This window comes from Panulirus ornatus, chromosome 18, assembly GCF_036320965.1.
Source record: "Panulirus ornatus isolate Po-2019 chromosome 18, ASM3632096v1, whole genome shotgun sequence".
NCBI classification, from domain to species: Eukaryota; Metazoa; Arthropoda; class Malacostraca; order Decapoda; family Palinuridae; genus Panulirus; species Panulirus ornatus.
Genome location: NC_092241.1, coordinates 57,389,782 through 57,412,826, shown reverse-complemented (window position 1 = coordinate 57,412,826; position 23,045 = coordinate 57,389,782). Strand labels below are relative to the sequence as shown.

The window sequence follows — 23,045 nt, the reverse complement described above, 5'->3', positions numbered from 1 at the left end:
CTTTTTTCTTTTTCTAGAAATGAGTTACATCCATACATTACAAGCTTTGTCAGGATCACACTCTGGACATCTTATGGCATATAAGATTTCTTACAACATGGTGTACAAATTAAGCCTTTCACAAAGACCACGTGGCTGGGTAGAGGCTTCGTTTCTGAGGAAACCAATATGAGGCTCATCCTAGCTAGCACAAAGCTATAATCAAGTGTCGTGTGGTATGCTGGTATGAAATATACCCATGTTGTAAATAGTTGTAATGGAACTAACCTCATGTGTATATGCCTAACTGTAAAATCCTCATGTGAATCCCCCAAATGTACCCATCACGTACTTTCATCCCCATTTGATGAAAGACTCAGTTTGTCATTCAATATTCATGCCCACACCTTTGTTTGCTTTATTTTCTCTTTTGTTTTACTTCCCCATGGTTGATTTCAAGTAATTCTAGTAAAGGATGTACATATGTGTTTGACTAATCCCCATCTCCTCTGGTCAATTCCTCACATCTCCGCCTACCATCCTCATCATAATTGGCTTGACCCCTAACAGCCAGATACAAGAACTGGGGGCCTGTCTGGTTGTGATTTTCATATCAACTAGAAATTAGCACTGTGAGTGCATGCATCATATTTCATGCTTAGCATAACTTTCCTTTGAGAGCCTGGTACAACGTTTTCCTATTGGTGTCATCTCTATTATTGTAATAGTCCCTTGGATATGAAAACAAGAAGTCAATCTTTCGAAGCCCTGATTAACCTTGTCCCACTGCTGTTAGTGAAGCACTGCAAATAAATATAGACCATGGCCACTTTTGATGTAGATCAATTTGCAGTGAATCCTTTCTTGACAAAGTTAACACAGACAGTGAATCTTTTCTTGACAAAGTTAACAGAAAGGATTTTAATGAAAGGTGATCAGATGAAATTAGACTGTTGCTATAACATCCAAGCCAGCATAAAAATAAGAAGCCTGACATCAGAAATACTGTTCTGCACTCAATTATTCAAATGCCAAGAAATACTTCCCTATGAAGCATTATAACTTTGGGCTTAGATTCATAGAATATACATAATTAAAATGAAAAAGGTCTGAAACTGAGGAAAGGCAATGACAGAGAATTTGTAGAGAAAGATATGGATCATGAATTAGACATGAAATAATGTATGGGAAAGTCAAGAGAATAGAGGAATTGATTAAGGTCCTCTGAAATGTTTAGATTCAACCAAAGTGGAAACAGACATGGTAGGAATCCTGATAATTTCAACATCTTGAAGTGTGCCCATTTGAGGAGGATGACTCCAGAAGAGTTCCTTTCTCAATCTGAGAGAATAGCTAAGGCATTACACAGGCTAAATCAGTCTTGCATCATAAAGATTCAGTCTTGACTAAGTCTTGCACATTCATCGAAAATTACCAATGTGTTATGAATGCAGTCATCCAGTCTTACATCTAGTTCTCCCATAACCTAAATAAGAACCCCACCACATTAGCTGAGGCTGCCACCCTAGCTGAAAGCTTCACACTAACTCAGCAAGGTCTGTCCTTTAACCTTTAATCCATTTCCATCATCTAATGATCTTTAAAAGACTGTTTCCACTGTCATATGATGATTCAATGTCTCCCACATCTGCTCAGATATCCAGCTGACTTATCATACCAGTTGTAATCAACAGATTTCTTTCATTTGCCAAGAAGTACAGGGAAAACCTCAAATCTCCTTGGCACCTTCATAACCACCTTTATGAATGCATCACATGTTGTACGTATGCAGTGACCCCTGTGGAAAATATACAGATTGTTGGGTATCATAAGCTATTATTTGGATAATTTATATGAATCAGTTTATGAAGAATGTAAAGACGATTATATGAGAAATGGGAAGAAATAGGCAAACTAGAGAGTGATCTTAGTAGGATTACAAGCAAGAGAGAAACGATGTACCCAGTGACCTTACACTTTGGAAAGAAATTATATACCAACTGGGTCTAATTATCTTTCTATGTAATCCTGGGAAGACCTAGATATAAAAAAAGTTAATATATTTCTACAGAGGTATAAGTTTGTTGAGTATTCCTGGTAAATTATATGGGAGGGTATTGATTGAGAGGGTGAAGGCATGTACAGAGCATCAGATTGGGGAAGAGCAGTGCGGTTTCAGAAGTGGTAGAGGATGTGTGGATCAGGTGTTTGCTTTGAAGAATGTATGTGAGAAATACTTAGAAAAGCAAATGGATTTGTATGTAGCATTTATGGATCTGGAGAAGGCATATGATAGAGTTGATAGAGATGCTCTGTGGAAGGTATTAAGAATATATGGTGTGGGAGGCAAGTTGTTAGAAGCAGTGAAAAGTTTTTATCGAGGATGTAAGGCATGTGTACGTGTAGGAAGAGAGGAAAGTGATTGGTTCTCAGTGAATGTAGGTTTGCGGCAGGGGTGTGTGATGTCTCCATGGTTGTTTAATTTGTTTATGGATGGGGTTGTAAAGGAGGTAAATGCAAGAGTCCTGGAAAGAGGGGCAAGTATGAAGTCTGTTGGGGATGAGAGAGCTTGGGAAGTGAGTCAATTGTTGTTCGCTGATGATACAGCGCTGGTGGCTGATTCATGTGAGAAACTGCAGAAGCTGGTGACTGAGTTTGGTAAAGTGTGTGGAAGAAGAAAGTTGAGAGTAAATGTGAATAAGAGCAAGGTTATTAGGTACAGTAGGGGTGAGGGTCAAGTCAATTGGGAGGTGAGTTTGAATGGAGAAAAACTGGAGGAAGTGAAGTGTTTTAGATATCTGGGAGTGGATCTGTCAGCGGATGGAACCATGGAAGCGGAAGTGGATCATAGGGTGGGGGAGGGGGCGAAAATTTTGGGAGCCTTGAAAAATGTGTGGAAGTCGAGAACATTATCTCGGAAAGCAAAAATGGGTATGTTTGAGGGAATAGTGGTTCCAACAATGCTGTATGGTTGCGAGGCGTGGGCTATGGATAGAGATGTGCGCAGGAGGATGGATGTGCTGGAAATGAGATGTTTGAGGACAATGTGTGGTGTGAGGTGGTTTGATCGAGTAAGTAACGTAAGGGTAAGAGAGATGTGTGGAAATAAAAAGAGCGTGGTTGAGAGAGCAGAAGAGGGTGTTTTGAAATGGTTTGGGCACATGGAGAGAATGAGTGAGGAGAGATTGACCAAGAGGATATATGTGTCGGAGGTGGAGGGAACGAGGAGAAGAGGGAGACCAAATTGGAGGTGGAAAGATGGAGTGAAAAAGATTTTGTGTGATCGGGGCCTGAACATGCAGGAGGGTGAAAGGAGGGCAAGAAATAGAGTGAATTGGAGTCATGTGGTATACAGGGGTTGACGTGCTGTCAGTGGATTGAAGCAAGGCATGTGAAGCGTCTGGGGTAAACCATGGAAAGCTGTGTAGGTATGTATATTTGCGTGTGTGGACGTGTGTATGTACATGTGTATGGGGGGGGGGGTTGGGCCATTTCTTTCGTCTGTTTCCTTGCGCTACCTCGCAAACGCGGGAGACAGCGACAAAGTATAAAAAAAAAAAAAAAAAAAAAAAAAAAAATTTCTACAGAAAAACACCTCCTATGTGCCAGCCACTTGATGTCCTCATGCTCAATGGAATGTGAAATATGTTATTTAACTAACATTACTTTCCATACTAGTTCATTATTTCCCACATCAAAAAGGTGGCATCATGAACATATCAATGAGTCTTATACGAAAATATCTTTACTTAGCTTTCTTCTGTTCTTTCTTTTGCAAAGTAATAACATGTGAGGGGAGGTTTTTCCAGCTCCAATTCCCACCCCTCTTAGTTGTCTTCTAGAACAAAAAGTAGACTTGCCTTCTGCCAGTGGCCTGTTAAGAGTGAGGCACTAAAGGCTAAGAAGTGGCATGGAGTTCTTTAGTTACGGAGACTCTGCTGCCATGGCCACCCCTTTGAGGGAGTTCCAACTGGAACAGGCATCAGAGATATAGATAGACAGGTAGTGTCAAAAAAAAAAAAAAAGGAAAAAAGCAGACAATCACCTTTTCCAGGAATCTATTTGGCAGAACTAGGGTCCCTAACTTAGTCTTATATCCTGGCAAAGGGTTGGGATGTGCAATCCTCTACAGTAATTTTGCTACCCTAGTGATATGTGAATCATTCGTTAGTCACCTTACACAGTACTATAACTGCAATAGCTTGGATGTGCTTACAACTTGGCCAGGCCATAACAATATTGCTAAAATAATCTTTCCATGGTCCATGGTATAGATGAATAGATAGATAAACTTACTCAATTCTTGTGCTTCATTTCCAGCTAATACACTTTCTTTAAATGTCTTGCATTCTTGGATATATTTGATGGCAGTTTGGACAATCTCTACTTTTGCTCTTGGCCCACAGTCCGGTAGTTCTTGTCTCAATTTCTCTAAAATATTATTAAAGCGATGGCGTCGAGCAGCTTCCCACTGACTGAATTGCCTGTTGAATAATGAGATATGCTTTTACAACAGATTACACTGGACATATCAATTCAGTAATAATGAATGAATTACATATTTTCCTCCTCAAATGACCTGCCAAGCCTTACACCAGATATCAACACGCTCGCTTCATACAATGGCATGTATAAGACAGAACAGTTAAGCCTAAACTACCACCTGATTCCTATCTATCTGTCTATCTATCTTTCTAACTATACCTCTCAAGCCCATTCCATCAAGGAACTACCTCAAGGGGGTGGCCACAGCAAAAGAGTCTCCATAACTGGTGATCTCCAGTGCCACTTCTTAGCCTTTGGTGCCCCACCCTTAACAGGCCAGGCCACTGGCAGAGGGCTACTCTAGTGCAGTGTTTTCAGAGGCTCCTATTTAATGTTTCTATTGACTACTTTTGCCTAATGTGTCTACCTAAAGTTCCACTGGGAACTACCATCAAGGGGTGGTCATGGCAAAAGAGTCTCCACTTATCCCTGTCCTTACATGCCCCATTTGCATACACCATTCCACGCATTCTTCCTGTTTCTCTCTCTCCAGTATTCCTCCATCCTATTTACCCATGTCACAGGTGGTCTTCCACTCACACCAACCTCTTTAATTGTACTGTCATACACTCTCCTTTTAAATTCCCAGTCTTGCATTCTTTCCACATGCCCAAACCACCTCAAAGTATTACATTTCACCCATTCTACCACTCCACAATTCATTCCCTTTGCATTCCTTGCCATACCACATCTCTCATACACCTTTTCATTTCTTTCTTAATTCCATCATGCTCATCTTAAATAGCTCATTTCCACAGCCTGGACTCTTGATTTCCGTGCCTCATTCCACGTCCATGTTTCAGCTACAGAGGTCAAGGTTGGGAGGGCAATGCTGTCGCTTAATCCTCTCTCCACTTACATACTTACACCTCTACCCTTCACTATTCTATCAAGGGACCTAATAACTCTTCTACCCTATTACTGATCTCTCTTTCCATATCACCAAACTTACCTAAGACAGCTCCAAGATACTTAAATTCCCTCACTTCTTTCAATCTTGTTCCCCATATCCACAGCACAATTAGTACACTTTCTTCTTTCACTCTATATGGTTTTACAAAATCTGTACTTTCACTCTGTTTCCTTTCAAACACCATTCCTTTACTTTTACTTGGATTTACCTTCAATTGCCTATGCTTACACACATCATAAAACACATTTACAACCGTCTGCAACTCCACATCACTGTCAACGAACAACACCGTATCATCTGCAAACAGACTTGCCACTAGCCACCATATCTCACTGCCACACTCCATCTCTGCACAGCTTTTCCCTAGTTTAGCTTTCACCTCTCTTATCACTCCATTCATATATATATATATATATATATATATATATATATATATTTTTTTTTTTTTTTTTTTTTTTTTTTTTTTTTTATACTTTGTCGCTGTCTCCCGCGTATTGCGAGGTAGCGCAAGGAAACAGACGAAAGAAATGGCCCAACCCCCCCCATACACATGTACATACACACGTCCACACACACAAATATACATACCTACACAGCTTTCCATGGTTTACCCCGGACGCTTCACATGCCTTGATTCAATCCACTGACAGCACGTCAACCCCTGTATACCACATCGCTCCAATTCACTCTATTCCTTGCCCTCCTTTCACCCTCCTGCATGTTCAGGCCCCGATCACACAAAATCTTTTTCACTCCATCTTTCCACCTCCAATTTGGTCTCCCTCTTCTCCTCGTTCCCTCCACCTCCGACACATATATCCTCTTGGTCAATCTTTCCTCACTCATTCTCTCCATGTGCCCAAACCATTTTAAAACACTCTCTTCTGCTCTCTCAACCACGCTCTTTTTATTTCCACACCTCTCTCTTACCCTTACGTTACTTACTCGATCAAACCACCTCACACCACACATTGTCCTCAAACATCTCATTTCCAGCACATCCATCCTCCTGCGCACAACTCTATCCATAGCCCACGCCTCACAACCATACAACATTGTTGGAACTACTATTCCTTCAAACATACCCATTTTTGCTTTCCGGGATAATGTTCTCGACTTCCACACATTTTTCAAGGCTCCCAAAATTTTCGCCCCCTCCCCCACCCTATGATCCACTTCCGCTTCCATGGTTCCATCCGCTGACAGATCCACTCCCAGATATCTAAAACACTTCACTTCCTCCAGTTTTTCACCATTCAAACTCACCTCCCAATTGACTTGACCCTCAGCCCTACTGTACCTAATAACCTTGCTCTTATTCACATTTACTCTTAACTTTCTTCTTCCACACACTTTACCAAACTCCGTCACCAGCTTCTGCAGTTTCTCACATAAATCCGCCACCAGCGCTGTATCATCAGCGAACAACAACTGACTCACTTCCCAAGCTCTCTCATCCCCAACAGACTTCATACTTGCCCCTCTTTCCAAGACTCTTGCATTTACCTCCCTAACAACCCCATCCATAAACAAATTAAACAACCATGGAGACATCACACACCCCTGCCGCAAACCTACATTCACTGAGAACCAATCACTTTCCTCTCTTCCTACACGTACACATGCCTTACATCCTCGATAAAAACTTTTCACTGCTTCTAACAACTTGCCTCCCACACCAAATATTCTTAATACCTTCCACAGAGCATCTCTATCAACTCTATCATATATATATATATATATATATATATATATATATATATATATTATCCCTGGGGATAGGGGAGAAAGAATACTTCCCACGTATTCCCTGCGTGTCGTAGAAGGCGACTAAAAGGGGAGGGAGCGGGGGGCTGGAAATCCTCCCCTCTCACTTTTTTTTTTTTTTAATTTTCCAAAAGAGGGAACAGAGAAGGGGCCCAGGTGAGGATATTCCCTCAAGGGCCCAGTCCTCTGTTCTCAACGCTACCTCGCTAATGCGGGAAATGGCGAATAGTATGAAAAAAAAAAAAAAAAAAAAAAAAAAAAATATATATATATATATATATATATATATATATATATATATATATATATATATATATATGTATAAAAGAAAGAGACAGGAGGTCAAGAGAAAGGTGCAAGAGGTGAAAAAGAGAGCAAATGAGAGTTGGGGTGAGAGAGTATCATTAAATTTTAGGGAGAATAAAAAGATGTTCTGGAAGGAGGTAAATAAAGTGCGTAAGACAAGGGAGCAAATGGGAACTTCAGTGAAGGGCACAAATGGGGAGGTGATAACAAGTAGTGGTGATGTGAAAAGGAGATGGAGTGAGTATTTTGAAGGTTTGTTGAATGTGTTTGATGATAGAGTGGCAAATATAGGGTGTTTTGGTCGAGGTGGTGTGCAAAGTGAGAGGGTTAGGGAAAATGATTTGGTAAACAGAGAAGAAGTAGTAAAAGCTTTGCGGAAGATGAAAGCCGGCAAGGCAGCAGGTTTGGGTGGTACTGCAGTGGAATTTATTAAAAAAGGGGGTGACTGTATTATTGACTAGTTGGTAAGGTTATTTAATGTATGTATGACTCTTGGTGAGGTGCCTGAGGATTGGCAGAATGCTTGCATAGTGCCATTGTACAAAGGCAAAGGGGATAAGAGTGAGTGCTCAAATTACAGAGGTATAAGTTTGTTGAGTATTCCTGGTAAATTATATGGGAGGGTATTGATTGAGAGGGTGAAGGCATGTACAGAGCATCAGATTGGGGAAGAGCAGTGTGGTTTCAGAAGTGGTAGAGGATGTGTGGATCAGGTGTTTGCTTTGAAGAATGTATGTGAGAAATACTTAGAAAAGCAAATGGATTTGTATGTAGCATTTATGGATCTGGAGAAGGCATATGATAGAGTTGATAGAGATGCTCTGTGTAAGGTATTAAGAATATATGGTGTGGGAGGAAAGTTGTTAGAAGCAGTGAAAAGTTTTTATCGAGGATGTAAGGCATGTGTACGTGTGGGAAGAGAGGAAAGTGATTGGTTCTCAGTGAATGTAGGTTTGCGGCAGGGGTGTGTGATGTCTCCATGGTTGTTTAATTTGTTTATGGATGGGGTTGTTAGGGAGGTGAATGCAAGAGTTTTGGAAAGAGGGGCAAGTATGAAGTCTGTTGGGGATGAGAGAGCTTGGGAAGTGAGTCAGTTGTTGTTCGCTGATGATACAGCGCTGGTGGCTGATTCATGTGAGAAACTGCAGAAGCTGGTGACTGAGTTTGGAAAAGTGTGTGGAAGAAGAAAGTTAAGAGTAAATGTGAATAAGAGCAAGGTAATTAGGTACAGTAGGGTTGAGGGTCAAGTCAATTGGGAGGTAAGTTTGAATGGAGAAAAACTGAAGGAAGTAAAGTATTTTAGATATCTGGGAGTGGATCTGGCAGCGGATGGAACCATGGAAGCGGAAGTGGATCATAGGGTGGGGGAGGGGGCGAAAATCCTGGGAGTCTTGAAGAATGTGTGGAAGTCGAGAACATTATCTCGGAAAGCAAAAATGGGTATGTTTGAAGGAATAGTGGTTCCAAAAATGTTGTATGGTTGCGAGGGGTGGGCTATGAATAGAGTTGTGCGCAGGAGGATGGATGTGCTGGAAATGAGATGTTTGAGGACAATGTGTGGTGTGAGGTGGTTTGATCGAGTAAGTAACGTAAGGGTAAGAGAGATGTGTGGAAATAAAAAGAGCGTGGTTGAGAGAGCAGAAGAGGGTGTTTTGAAATGGTTTGGGCACATGGAGAGAATGAGTGAGGAAAGATTGACCAAGAGGATATATATATATATATATATATATATATATATATATATACATATTTTTTTTTTTTGCTTTGTCGCTGTCTCCCGCGTTTGCGAGGTAGCGCAAGGAAACAGACGAAAGAAATGGCCCAACCCACCCCCATACACATGTATATACATACGTCCACACACGCAAATATACATACCTACACAGCTTTCCATGATTTACCCCAGACGCTTCATATGCCCTGATTCAATCCACTGACAGCACGTCAACCCCGGTATACCACATCGATCCAATTCACTCTATTCCTTGCCCTCCTTTCACCCTCCTGCATGTTCAGGCCCCAATCACACAAAATCTTTTTCACTCCATCTTTCCACCTCCAATTTGGTCTCCCATGTCTCCTCGTTCCCTCCACCTCCGACACATATATCCTCTTGGTCAATCTTTCCTCACTCATTCTCTCCATGTGCCCAAACCATTTCAAAACACCCTCTTCTGCTCTCTCAACCACGCTCTTTTTATTTCCACACATCTCTCTTACCCTTACGTTACTTACTCGATCAAACCATCTCACACCACTCATTGTCCTCAAACATCTCATTTCCAGCACATCCATCCTCCTGCGCACAATTCTATCCATAGCCCACGCCTCGCAACCATACAACATTGTTGGAACCACTATTCCTTCAAACATACCCATTTTTGCTTTCCGAGATAATGTTCTCGACTTCCACACATTCTTCAAGGCTCCCAGAATTTTCGCCCCCTCCCCCACCCTATGATCCACTTCCGCTTCCATGGTTCCATCCGCTGCCAGATCCACTCCCAGATATCTAAAACACTTTACTTCCTCCAGTTTTTCTCCATTCAAACTTACCTCCCAATTGACTTGACCCTCAACCCTAATGTACCTAATTACCTTGCTCTTATTCACATTTACTCTTAACTTTCTTCTTTCACACACTTTACCAAACTCAGTCACCAGCTTCTGCAGTTTCTCACATGAATCAGCCACCAGCGCTGTTTCATCAGCAAACAACAACTGACTCACTTCCCAAGCTCTCTCATCCCCAACAGACTTCATACTTGCCCCTCTTTCCAAAACTCTTGCATTCACCTCCCTAACAACCCCATCCATAAACAAATTAAACAACCATGGAGACATCACACACCCCTGCCACAAACCTACATTCACTGAGAACCAATCACTTTCCTCTCTTCCTACACGTACACATGCCTTACATCCTCGATAAAAACTTTTCACTGCTTATAACAACTTGCCCCCACACCATATATTCTTAATACCTTCCACAGAGCATCTCTATCAACTCTATCATATGCCTTCTCCACATCCATAAATGCTACATACAAATCCATTTGCTTTTCTAAGTATTTCTCACATACATTCTTCAAAGCAAACACCTGATCCACACATCCTCTACCACTTCTGAAACCACACTGCTCTTCCCCAATCTGATGCTCTGTACATGCCTTCACCCTCTCAATCAATACCCTCCCATATAATTTACCAGGAATACTCAACAAACTTATACCTCTGTAATTTGAGCACTCACTCTTATCCCCTTTGCTTTTGTACAATGGCACTATGCACGCATTCCGCAAATCTTCAGGCACCTCACCATGAGTCATACATACATTAAATAACCTTACCAACCAGTCAACAATACAGTCACCCCCTTTTTTAATAAATTCCACTGCAATACCATCCAAACCTGCTGCCTTGCCGGCTTTCACCTTCCGCAAAGCTTTCACTACCTCTTCTCTGTTTACCAAATCATTTTCCCTAACCCTCTCACTTTGCACACCACCTCGACCAAAACACCCTATATTTGCCACTCTATCATCAAACACATTCAACAAACCTTCAAAATACTCACTCCATCTCCTTCTCACATCACCACTACTTGTTATCACCTCCCCATTAGCGCCCTTCACTGAAGTTCCCATTTGCTCACTTGTCTTACGCACTTTATTTACCTCCTTCCAGAACATCTTTTTATTCTCCCTAAAATTTAATGATACTCTCTCACCCCAACTCTCATTTGCCCTCTTTTTCACCTCTTGCACCTTTCTCTTGACCTCCTGTCTCTTTCTTTTATATATCTCCCACTCAATTGCATTTTTTCCCTGCAAAAATCGTCCAAATGCCTCTCTCTTCTCTTTCACTAATAATCTTACTTCATCCCACCACTCACTACCCTTTCTAATCAACCCACCTCCCACTCTTCTCATGCCACAAGCATCTTTTGCACAATCCATCACTGATTCCCTAAATACATCCCATTCCTACCCCACTCCCCTTACTTCCATTGTTCTCACCTTTTTCCATTCTGTACTCAGTCTCTCCTGGTACTTCCTCACACAAGTCTCCTTCCCAAGCTCACTTACTCTCACCACCCTCTTCACCCCAACATTCACTCTTCTTTTCTGAAAACCCATACAAATCTTCACCTTAGCCTCCACAAGATAATGATCAGACATCCCTCCAGTTGCACCTCTCAGCACATTAACATCCAAAAGTCTCTCTTTCGTGCGCCTGTCAATTAACAATTAACAATTATATATATATATATATATATGTTAAAAAGCCATGGTGACATCCCACAGCCCTGCCTCACACCTACATGTGTCTCAGAATTTTCACTCAGCTCTCCATTCACTCTTACACATGCATTTGCTTCTTTACAGAGGCTTTTACACTATCCATCAGTTGTCTCCCTATACCAAATATCCTTTGGGCATTTAGTTACCTGGGCTGTCTCACATAACACATAAAAAATAAAGAGAACAACTAATGAACAGAGGATGGCAGAATCTATGCAACAGCATGACCGATTCTGGCTGGAATGTACAGCATTCTATGATTCAAATCTCTATACACGGATTTTCTAAAGCTGACATAAGTGCATTTGTAAGTACCTATTTGTAAAGGGCAAGGAGTGATTCTACAATTGTGAGGCACCATCTGTTACATTTTTTCTTACCAGTTAGTATCTTTGAAAAAACTTGTAAACAGCTGACACAGATGGTTTCCTCACTTTTTCTTTTCAATCCATCCACTGCCCCTACACTACAACAGTAACTTGGAGTGAGTCGGGAAGACAGCAAAGTGCAACAAGGATCCATTCTGGGACCTATTTTGTACCTCACATATCTAAATGATATACCTGAAATTGTAAAATGTCACAGGAAGATTCTATTGAAAAAAAATGTGGAACTGCATTAAGAACATAACAGATGATATGGTACTACCAGTGCAGGAAGACTTAAAATCAAGCAGCAGGTTGAAGGAACAGCTTTTGAAGTTCCATGTGGAAAACGAAGAGATACAAGAATACAAAATGACTGATGGTGGTAATAAGACACAGCATGTGGTTTGAAAGGTGAAGTGCTGATAAGCAAAGACATAAAACCAGAAAAGCAATTTACTAAAGCTACCTGAAAAGCCAAACATTCAAATAAGATCTGTATGGAGAACTTTCAGTCACATTGAAAAGGAATCAAGATACTGTATAAACCAACCACCTGTCCATATCTTGAGTACTGGGGGAGGGGGTTACAGCTTGGTCAATCATATTACACACAAGACATTGCCAATACAGATGCTGTCCACTGGTAGCCACTGTATGCCACCATATTTGTTGTCATGCTACAAGACAGACACTATTAAGATGAAGGTAAGACAGGATATAATACTGGGGAGACAGGCAAGATTTTTGACAGGTCAGGAGAGAATTGATAGCACGGTCCTTTTCAAACCATTAAAATCATCTCCTTCATTATCAAATATAATGAATTTATGCAAAGAAAGATACAGGCCCCAAGACAAAATTTCTTCAGCCAAAGAATTCTATGATGAGGGAACAGTCTGACATATGTAATAAATGCCAGCATGACATCCCAAATTCAAAGAGAGACTCGACAAGCCCCTGCTGGTAATAGGTAGATATCATACTCCCACACTGGGTCTATATATATCTATTAAACCCTTGATGTAAAATGGGAATCCATGGGTCAGTACTATAGGTCTATGGGAAACACTGTCAAGTATCTATACTCACTTCTTATCGTAAGTACAAGTCTTTCTATAATTACGGCACTTTTTTTTCTCGTCACTAGTACCCTTTTTATCTATTTTACTTTTATTTCGAGTCATTTTTTGATAATATTCGACAGGGGAATCAATAGACTCCCGCTGCAGCTCTTGAGCAACTTTGTAAACAAAACAGAATGAGAGAAAACGTAACCAAAAGATAGATTTATGTATAACTAAACTAAATCCACAATTCAGTTTAAAAGAATTGGATTCAGAAGAAAAAGAGGACCATGTATATAACAGGGAGTGGTGTTTGCGTTATATTAGTACCTTTCGTAAGTGGCCTTGTATATGCCACTTGTCAAATGTGTTGAATTCTTCTGGCATTATTGCACACTTAGATTAATCAAAAGTTGTACAGCGGATTTGGGTAAATTTTTCCGATTATATCATTGGACACTTCTTTAGATTTATAGCACAGATACAGAACACTTCATTGAATTTGCTGTTAGACACCTCATTAAACATGTCAGCATAGTATATAATATTCCTGTTAGTTTGGCTGATTTATGAACGAACATACTCTTAGATTTGAACTGATTTTGTTAATGTAATCATCAAATATCTTATGTGTTCCCATTAGAAAAAGAAGCAGGTTTCTTTTTTTTTTATCTGACTCCCAGACCAACACTTTATCAGAAAGAGATGAAACCTGAGAGAAAATACCAGGTTGTAATATAATGGTCTCGGTGAGGATTGGATGTACAGATCCTCCACTGCCCTGCCTACATTGCCAACCCTCTGTTCTCCCATGCCAACCATGTGAACCCCTCGCTCCTCCCTCCCTGTAGTGTCAAACCTCCGCCTGACATTGCCAAACCTTCCCTCCTGCCTGTAAATGGTACCACACTTCCCTTCGTCTTACCCATAGTGCCACACTCCCCTCCAGCTTACCAACAGTGCCAGTAAGAAACTTTTCAAACTCTCAGGCTTTCTCTGCTCTTACCTAAGTCTCTTTAGTACTTTATTGATTCATCTTCGCCATTACCTTCCCTCATGAGGTTTCGAACAGCCACAGTACTATCCCGGTGTAGGTCTACATCCATCAGGAGGCATTATGACTGTATTATGCTCATTTCACTACTCACCACAGAAACAAAGTAACTCGAAGAAATCCACAACAGCATATCTCTGACAGAAGTGAGCAGTAATTAGCAAGGACAGCGATGAAGTAAATCTGCACATTACTGACAGTAAACTGCATTACTCTTCAACCATAATTTCATTAAGATAGTGCAAGATGCATACTGCTATATGCATTACCTTGCCACAGTGCTGATAAAAAGCCGCTTACCCGTCATCCTGTTGAACTATTGCCTAGAAGAGTATGATCTGGACCTCCAAGCCAGAAACACAATGTGAATAGCCTAGGATCAGCACCATGGGGCACCACCATCATCTCTGGGACAACCACTTACAAAGTCCGAGACGAGCCACATACGAAGTCCATTTCAACTGGACTGATGTGATCATCAAAGCCAACCAGCAAGAACTGAAGATGCATAATCTGCATATCTGATTATCAGTATTCAGCAAATCGAACCAGCATGATTGATCCTACTAACAACATACTACAGCTGATACACAGTCGAAGAGACCTTAACTGAGGACTGTCCATAGCCAGAAACACAAGGTTTGTTCAGTCTGCTGTGCAAATTGTCACATATTGAAGGAATGTAGGGCCAGCCAGTTCAAATAAGTGAATTAGAACAGACCGCATTCGTCCTCCGGTTTAAGGTCAGGAAAGCAGGTTTAAAAAAGCGACAGAGCCAGATGAACGCCAGCAAGGAATAGCCTAACCGACAACACCGGAGTCTCTAAAACCTTAATGCAAAAAAACCCTACTAAAGCCTTGGAAAAATGTAAGTCAGAATCAATGTTCGCATGTCAACATTAGAAGACTAACTCAAATTTCTAAACTGATATATATATATATATATATATATATATATATATATATATATATATATATATATATATATATATATATATATATATATATATCTCGGAAAGCAAAAATGGGTATGTTTGAAGGAATAGTGGTTCCAACAATGTTATATGGTTGCGAGGCGTGGACTATGGATAGAGTTGTGCGCAGGAGGATGGATGTGCTGGAAATGAGGTGTTTGAGGACAATGTGTGGTGTGAGGTGGTTTGATCGAGTAAGTAACGTAAGGGTAAGAGAGATGTGTGGAAATAAAAAGAGCGTGGTTGAGAGAGCAGAAGAGGGTGTTTTGAAATGGTTTGGTCACATGGAGAGAATGAGTGAGGAAAGATTGACCAAGAGGATATATGTGTCGGAGGTGGAGGGAACGAGGAGAAGAGGGAGACCAAATTGGAGGTGGAAAGATGGAGTGAAAAAGATTTTGTGTGATCGGGGCCTGAACATGCAGGAGGGTGAAAGGAGGGCAAGGAATAGAGTGAATTGGAGCGATGTGGTATACCGGGGTTGACGTGCTGTCAGTGGATTGAATCAAGGCATGTGAAGCGTCTGGGGTAAACCATGGAAAGCTGTGTAGGTATGTATATTTGCGTGTGTGGACGTATGTATATACATGTGTATGGGGGTGGGTTGGGCCATTTCTTTCGTCTGTTTCCTTGCGCTACCTCGCAAACGCGGGAGACAGCGACAAAGCAAAAAAAAAAAAGAATATATATATATATATATATATATATATATATATATATATATATATATATATATATATATATATATATATATATCTGATGCTCTGTACATGCCTTCACCCTCTCAATCAATACCCTCCCATATAATTTACCAGGAATACTCAACAAACTTATACCTCTGTAAATTGAGCACTCACTCTTATCCCCTTTGCCTTTGTACAATGGCACTATGCACGCATTCCGCCAATCCTCAGGCACCTCACCATGAGTCATACATACATTAAATAACCTTACCAACCAGTCAACAATACAGTCACCCCCTTTTTTAATAAATTCCACTGCAATACCATCCAAACCTGCTGCCTTGCCGGCTTTCATCTTCCGCAAAGCTTTCACTACCTCTTCTCTGTTTACCAAATCATTTTCCCTAACCCTCTCACTTTGCACACCACCTCGACCAAAACACCCTATATCTGCCACTCTATCATCAAACACATTCAACAAACCTTCAAAATACTCACTCCATCTCCTTCTCACATCACCACTACTTGTTATCACCTCCCCACTTGCCCCCTTCACCGAAGTTCCCATTTGCTCCCTTGTCTTACGCACTTTATTTACCTCCTTCCAGAACATCTTTTTATTCTCCCTAAAATTTAATGATACTCTCTCACCCCAACTCTCATTTGCCCTTTTTTTCACCTCTTGCACCTTTCTCTTGACCTCCTGTCTCTTTCTTTTATACATCTCCCACTCAATTGCATTTTTTCCCTGCAAAAATCGTCCAAATGCCTCTCTCTTCTCTTTCACTAATACTCTTACTTCTTCATCCCACCACTCACTACCCTTTCTAATCAACCCACCTCCCACTCTTCTCATGCCACAAGCATCTTTTGCGCAATCCATCACTGATTCCCTAAATACATCCCATTCCTCCCCCACTCCCCTTACTTCCATTGTTCTCACCTTTTTCCATTCTGTACTCAGTCTCTCCTAGTACTTCCTCACACAGGTCTCCTTCTCAAGCTCACTTACTCTCACCACCCTCTTCACCCCAACATTCACTCTTCTTTTCTGAAAACCCATACAAATCTTCACCTTAGCCTCCACAAGATAATGATCAGACATCCCTCCAGTTGCACCTCTCAGCACATTAACATCCAAAAGTCTCTCTTTCGCACGCCTGTCAATTAACACGTAATCCAATAACGCTCTCTGGCCATCTCTCCTACTTACATAAGTTTTTTTTTTTTTTTATACTTTGTCGCTGTCTCCCGCGTTTGCGAGGTAGCGCAAGGAAACAGACGAAAGAAATGGCCCAACCCCCCCCCATACACATGTACATACACACGTCCACACACGCAAATATACATACCTACACAGCTTTCCATGGTTTACCCCAGACGCTTCACATGCCTTGATTCAATCCACTGACAGCACGTCAACCCCTGTATACCACATCGCTCCAATTCACTCTATTCCTTGCCCTCCTTTCACCCTCCTGCATGTTCAGGCCCCGATCACACAAAATCCTTTTCACTCCATCTTTCCACCTCCAATTTGGTCTCCCTCTTCTCCTCGTTCCCTCCACCTCCGACACATATATCCTCTTGGTCAACCTTTCCTCACTCATTCTCTCCATGTGCCCAAACCATTTCAAAACACCCTCTTCTGCTCTCTCAACCACGCTCTTTTTATTTCCACACATCTCTCTTACCCTTACGTTACTTACTCGATCAAACCACCTCACACCACACATTGTCCTCAAACATCTCATTTCCAGCACATCCATCCTCCTGCGCACAACTCTATCCATAGCCCACGCCTCGCAACCATACAACATTGTTGGAACTACTATTCCTTCAAACATACCCATTTTTGCTTTCCGGGATAATGTTCTCGACTTCCACACATTTTTCAAGGCTCCCAAAATTTTCGCCCCCTCCCCCACCCTATGATCCACTTCCGCTTCCATGGTTCCATCCGCTGACAGATCCACTCCCAGATATCTAAAACACTTCACTTCCTCCAGCCTCTCACCATTCAAACTCACCTCCCAATTGACTTGACCCTCAACCCTACTGTACCTAATAACCTTGCTCTTATTGACATTTACTCTTAACTTTCTTCTTCCACACACTTTACCAAACTCCGTCACCAGCTTCTGCAGTTTCTCACATGAATCCGCCACCAGCGCTGTATCATCAGCGAACAACAACTGACTCACTTCCCAAGCTCTCTCATCCCCAACAGACTTCATACTTGCCCCTCTTTCCAAAACTCTTGCATTTACCTCCCTAACAACCCCATCCATAAACAAATTAAACAACCATGGAGACATCACACACCCCTGCCGCAAACCTACATTCACTGAGAACCAATCACTTTCCTCTCTTCCTACACGTACACATGCCTTACATCCTCGATAAAAACTTTTCACTGCTTCTAACAACTTTCCTCCCACACCATATATTCTTAATACCTTCCACAGAGCATCTCTATCAACTCTATCATATGCCTTCTCCAGATCCATAAATGCTACATACAAATCCATTTGCTTTTCTAAGTATTTCTCACATACATTCTTCAAAGCAAACACCTGATCCACACATCCTCTACCACTTCTGAAACCACACTGCTCTTCCCCAATCTGATGCTCTGTACATGCCTTCACCCTCTCAATCAATACCCTCCCATATAATTTACCAGGAATACTCAACAAACTTATACCTCTGTAATTTGAGCACTCACTCTTATCCCCTTTGCCTTTGTACAATGGCACTATGCAAGCATTCCGCCAATCCTCAGGCACCTCACCATGAGTCATACATACATTAAATAACCTTACCAACCAGTCAACAATACAGTCACCCCCTTTTTTAATAAATTCCACTGCAATACCATCCAAACCTGCTGCCTTGCCGGCTTTCATCTTCCGCAAAGCTTTTACTACCTCTTCTCTGTTTACCAAATCATTTTCCCTAACCCTCTCACTTTGCACACCACCTCGACCCAAACACCCTATATCTGCCACTCTGTCATCAGACACATTCAACAAACCTTCAAAATACTCATTCCATCTCCTTCTCACATCACCACTACTTGCTATCACCTCCCCATTTACGCCCTTTACTGAAGTTCCCATTTGCTCCCTTGTCTTACGCACCCTATTTACCTCCTTCCAGAACATCTTTTTATTCTCCCTAAAATTTACTGATAGTCTCTCACCCCAACTCTCATTTGCCCTTTTTTTCACCTCTTGCACCTTTCTCTTGACCTCCTGTCTCTTTCTTTTATACTTCTCCCACTCAATTGCATTTTTTCCCTGCAAAAATCGTCCAAATGCCTCTCTCTTCTCTTTCACTAATACTCTTACTTCTTCATCCCACCACTCACTACCCTTTCTAAACAGCCCACCTCCCACTCTTCTCATGCCACAAGCATCTTTTGCGCAATCCATCACTGATTCCCTAAATACATCCCATAAGTATACTTATGTATATCTCGCTTTTTAAACCAGGTATTCCCAATCATCAGTCCTTTTTCAGCACATAAATCTACAAGCTCTTCACCATTTCCATTTACAACACTGAACACCCCATGTATACCAATTATTCCCTCAACTGCCACATTACTCACCTTTGCATTCAAATCACCCATCACTATGACCCGGTTTCAGAAGTGGTAGAGGATGTGTGGATCAGGTGTTTGCTTTGAAGAATGTATGTGAGAAATACTTAGAAAAGCAAATGGATTTGTATGTAGCATTTATGGATCTGGAGAAGGCATATGATAGAGTTGATAGAGATGCTCTGTGGAAGGTATTAAGAATATATGGTGTGGGAGGAAAGTTGTTAGAAGCAGTGAAAAGTTTTTATCGAGGATGTAAGGCATGTGTACGTGTAGGAAGAGAGGAAAGTGATTGGTTCTCAGTGAATGTAGGTTTGCGGCAGGGGTGTGTGATGTCTCCATGGTTGTTTAATTTGTTTATGGATGGGGTTGTTAGGGAGGTAAATGCAAGAGTTTTGGAAAGAGGGGCAAGGATGAAGTCTGTTGTGGATGAGAGAGCTTGGGAAGTGAGTCAGTTGTTGTTCGCTGATGATACAGCGCTGGTGGCTGATTCATGTGAGAAACTGCAGAAGCTGGTGACTGAGTTTGGAAAAGTGTGTGGAAGAAGAAAGTTAAGAGTAAATGTGAATAAGAGCAAGGTTATTAGGTACAGTAGGGTTGAGGGTCAAGTCAATTGGGAGGTGAGTTTGAATGGAGAAAAACTGGAGGAAGTGAAGTGTTTTAGATATCTGGGAGTGGATCTGGCAGCGGATGGAACCATGGAAGCGGAAGTGGATCATAGGGTGGGGGAGGGGGCGAAAATCCTGGGAGCCTTGAAGAATGTGTGGAAGTCGAGAACATTATCTCGGAAAGCAAAAATGGGTATGTTTGAAGGAATAGTGGTTCCAACAATGTTGTATGGTTGCGAGGCGTGGGCTATGGATAGAGTTGTGCGCAGGAGGATGGATGTGCTGGAAATGAGATGTTTGAGGACAATGTGTGGTGTGAGGTGGTTTGATCGAGTGAGTAATGTAAGGGTAAGAGAGATGTGTGGAAATAAAAAGAGCGTGGTTGAGAGAGCAGAAGAGGGTGTTTTGAAGTGGTTTGGGCACATGGAGAGGATGAGTGAGGAAAGATTGACCAAGAGGATATATGTGTCGGAGGTGGAGGGAACAAGGAGAAGAGGGAGACCAAATTGGAGGTGGAAAGATGGAGTGAAAAAGATTTTGTGTGATCGGGGCCTGAACATGCAGGAGGGTGAAAGGAGGGCAAGGAATAGAGTGAATTGGAGCGATGTGGTATACCGGGGTTGACGTGCTGTCAGTGGATTGAATCAGGGCATGTGAAGCGTCTGGGGTAAACCATGGAAAGCTGTGTAGGTATGTATATTTGCGTGTGTGGACGTATGTATATACATGTGTATGGGGGGGGGGTTGGGCCATTTCTTTCGTCTGTTTCCTTGCGCTACCTCGCAAACGCGGGAGACAGCGACAAAGTATAATAATAATAATAAAATATATATATATATATATATATATATATATATATATATATATATATATATATATATATATATATATATATATATATATTTCTTTTTTTCTTTCATACTATTCGCCATTTCCCGCGTTAGCAAGGTAGCGTTAAGAACAGAGGACTGGGCCTCTGAGGGAATATCCTCACCTGGCCTCGTTCTCTGTTCCTTCTTTTGGAAAATAAAAAAAAAAAACGAGAGGGGAGGATTTCCAGCCCCCCGCTCCCTCCCCTTTTAGTCGCCTTCTACGACACGCAGGGAATACGTGGGAAGTATTCTTTCTCCCCTATCCCCAGGGATAATATATATATATATATATATATATATATATATATATATATATATATATATATATATATATATATATATATATATATATATATATATATATATATATATATGTAATCACCCATCTCTCCATTCACTTTCAGTTTTACCCATATTGGTCTAGAGTTTACTTTCTTATACTCTACCACATACTCCTACAACTCCTGTTTCAGGAGTAGTGCTACTCCTTCCTTTGCTCTTGTCCGCTCACCAACCCCTGACTTTACTTCCAAACATTCCCAAACCACTCTTCCCCTTTACCCTTGGACTTCGTTTCACTCAGAGCCAAAACATCCAGGTTCCTTTCCTCAAACATACTACCTATCTCTCCTTTTTTCTCAGTCTGAGCCTTCGAGGAGGATGAGCACTCCTCGCGTGACTCCTTTTGTTTCCCCTTTTAGAAAGTTGAAATACAAGGAGGAGAGGGTTTCTAGCCCCCCGCTCCCGTCCCCTTTAGTCACCTTCTACGACACGCAGGGAATACATGGCAGGCCAGTAACGTGTTACCCCTGTTCTAAAACGGCATTAGGTCTACGTCCTATAGGCGGGCCATCAAAGCGTTGTATGGCGGTGGTCATGTTTGTCTGGATGTTGATGAATGGCTTGTAATATCTGTAGTCTCCCTGATCACTGCAACTAGTAATGATTTTGATGTTATTCATTATAACCTCCCTCGTTAGTCTCGTTCCATGCTTTTGTTTATGATGTTTGATTCCACCTTCTTGTAGGTGTTACGAGAGGCAGCGGCTCAGGGTGCAGGTCGCATGTCCGATGTAGTGTATGTGGTGGGGCAGACAATCTCCAATATTGCATTGGTACGATTCAAACTTCCCGAGCGACCTACCATATTGTTGTTCATTATGAACGAATATGTTCTCGGATTGTTGTAGTATATCATCAGACTGATATCCTTGTCTTCATCGATTGCTTTGCACTTTCTGGTCACAATATCTCACATGACCTTATCGTCCTTTCGATATGTTGTAAATATGTTCCTGTACTAAACTTTGATGCTGTCATGTTGAGGTTGTCTGTTTGCTACGAGATGTTGCTCTAGCATATTGTTCACAATGGTATCAAATCCAGTATTTGAATATCCATTGTAAATTAACATTTGTCGTACAAATCGAAGTTCTTGGTGTGGAAGTTGCCAGGTTGAGCACACCTTGATCGCTCTCCTCACATATGCACGAATGACACTCCTCTTGTAATTCTAATTGCATTCACTTATTCCATTCATACATTTACTTTGGTTGGTGGGCTTTCTGTAGACGTCGTTGACGAGAGTTCCATGTTCTGACACCAATCATTATATCAACGAAAGGAATCTTACCATTAATATTCAGCTCTGCTGTAAATCTTAAGCCTGAAGTTTCTTGGAGTCGGTTACGGAGGTTTTCCAGTGAGTTTATCTACGCAGATCAAAATGTCGTATATATACCTGCAGTAAATCTTGCGTGTCATATTCTCAGGTCGCAATGCTGTGGTTTTGACAGGATATAAATGCCTGGGCAAAGTGAATCCTCCGGGGGTGACCCCATGGCTATTCCATTCACCTGCTGGTAGAGCTAACCTTGCGGACATCTGACAGGTGCCTCCATGGTACAGGCACGGAACATTTCTTTAAACAGATTACTAGACATCTTCACTGGAAGGAAGACATGGTGTTGGTATACATCATGCAGAATGATGATGTCTGTT

The 23,045-nt window shown here is 41.5% G+C and overlaps 1 protein-coding gene across 1 annotated transcript in view; it reads right to left on the bottom strand.

The window, feature by feature from the left end:
* LOC139755149 (uncharacterized) overlaps positions 1-13,411 on the bottom strand; it is a 39,777-nt gene extending 26,366 nt beyond the window's left edge. The window contains exons 1-2 of the mRNA XM_071673301.1: positions 13,272-13,411; positions 4,276-4,463 (exon numbers count right to left, since the gene is read on the bottom strand). Of these exons, the coding sequence (XP_071529402.1) occupies positions 4,276-4,463; positions 13,272-13,366 (283 nt within the window). The 5' untranslated portion in view covers positions 13,367-13,411. The remainder of the gene's footprint in view (positions 1-4,275; positions 4,464-13,271) is intronic.
* Between the last annotated feature and the right edge of the window lie 9,634 nt (positions 13,412-23,045).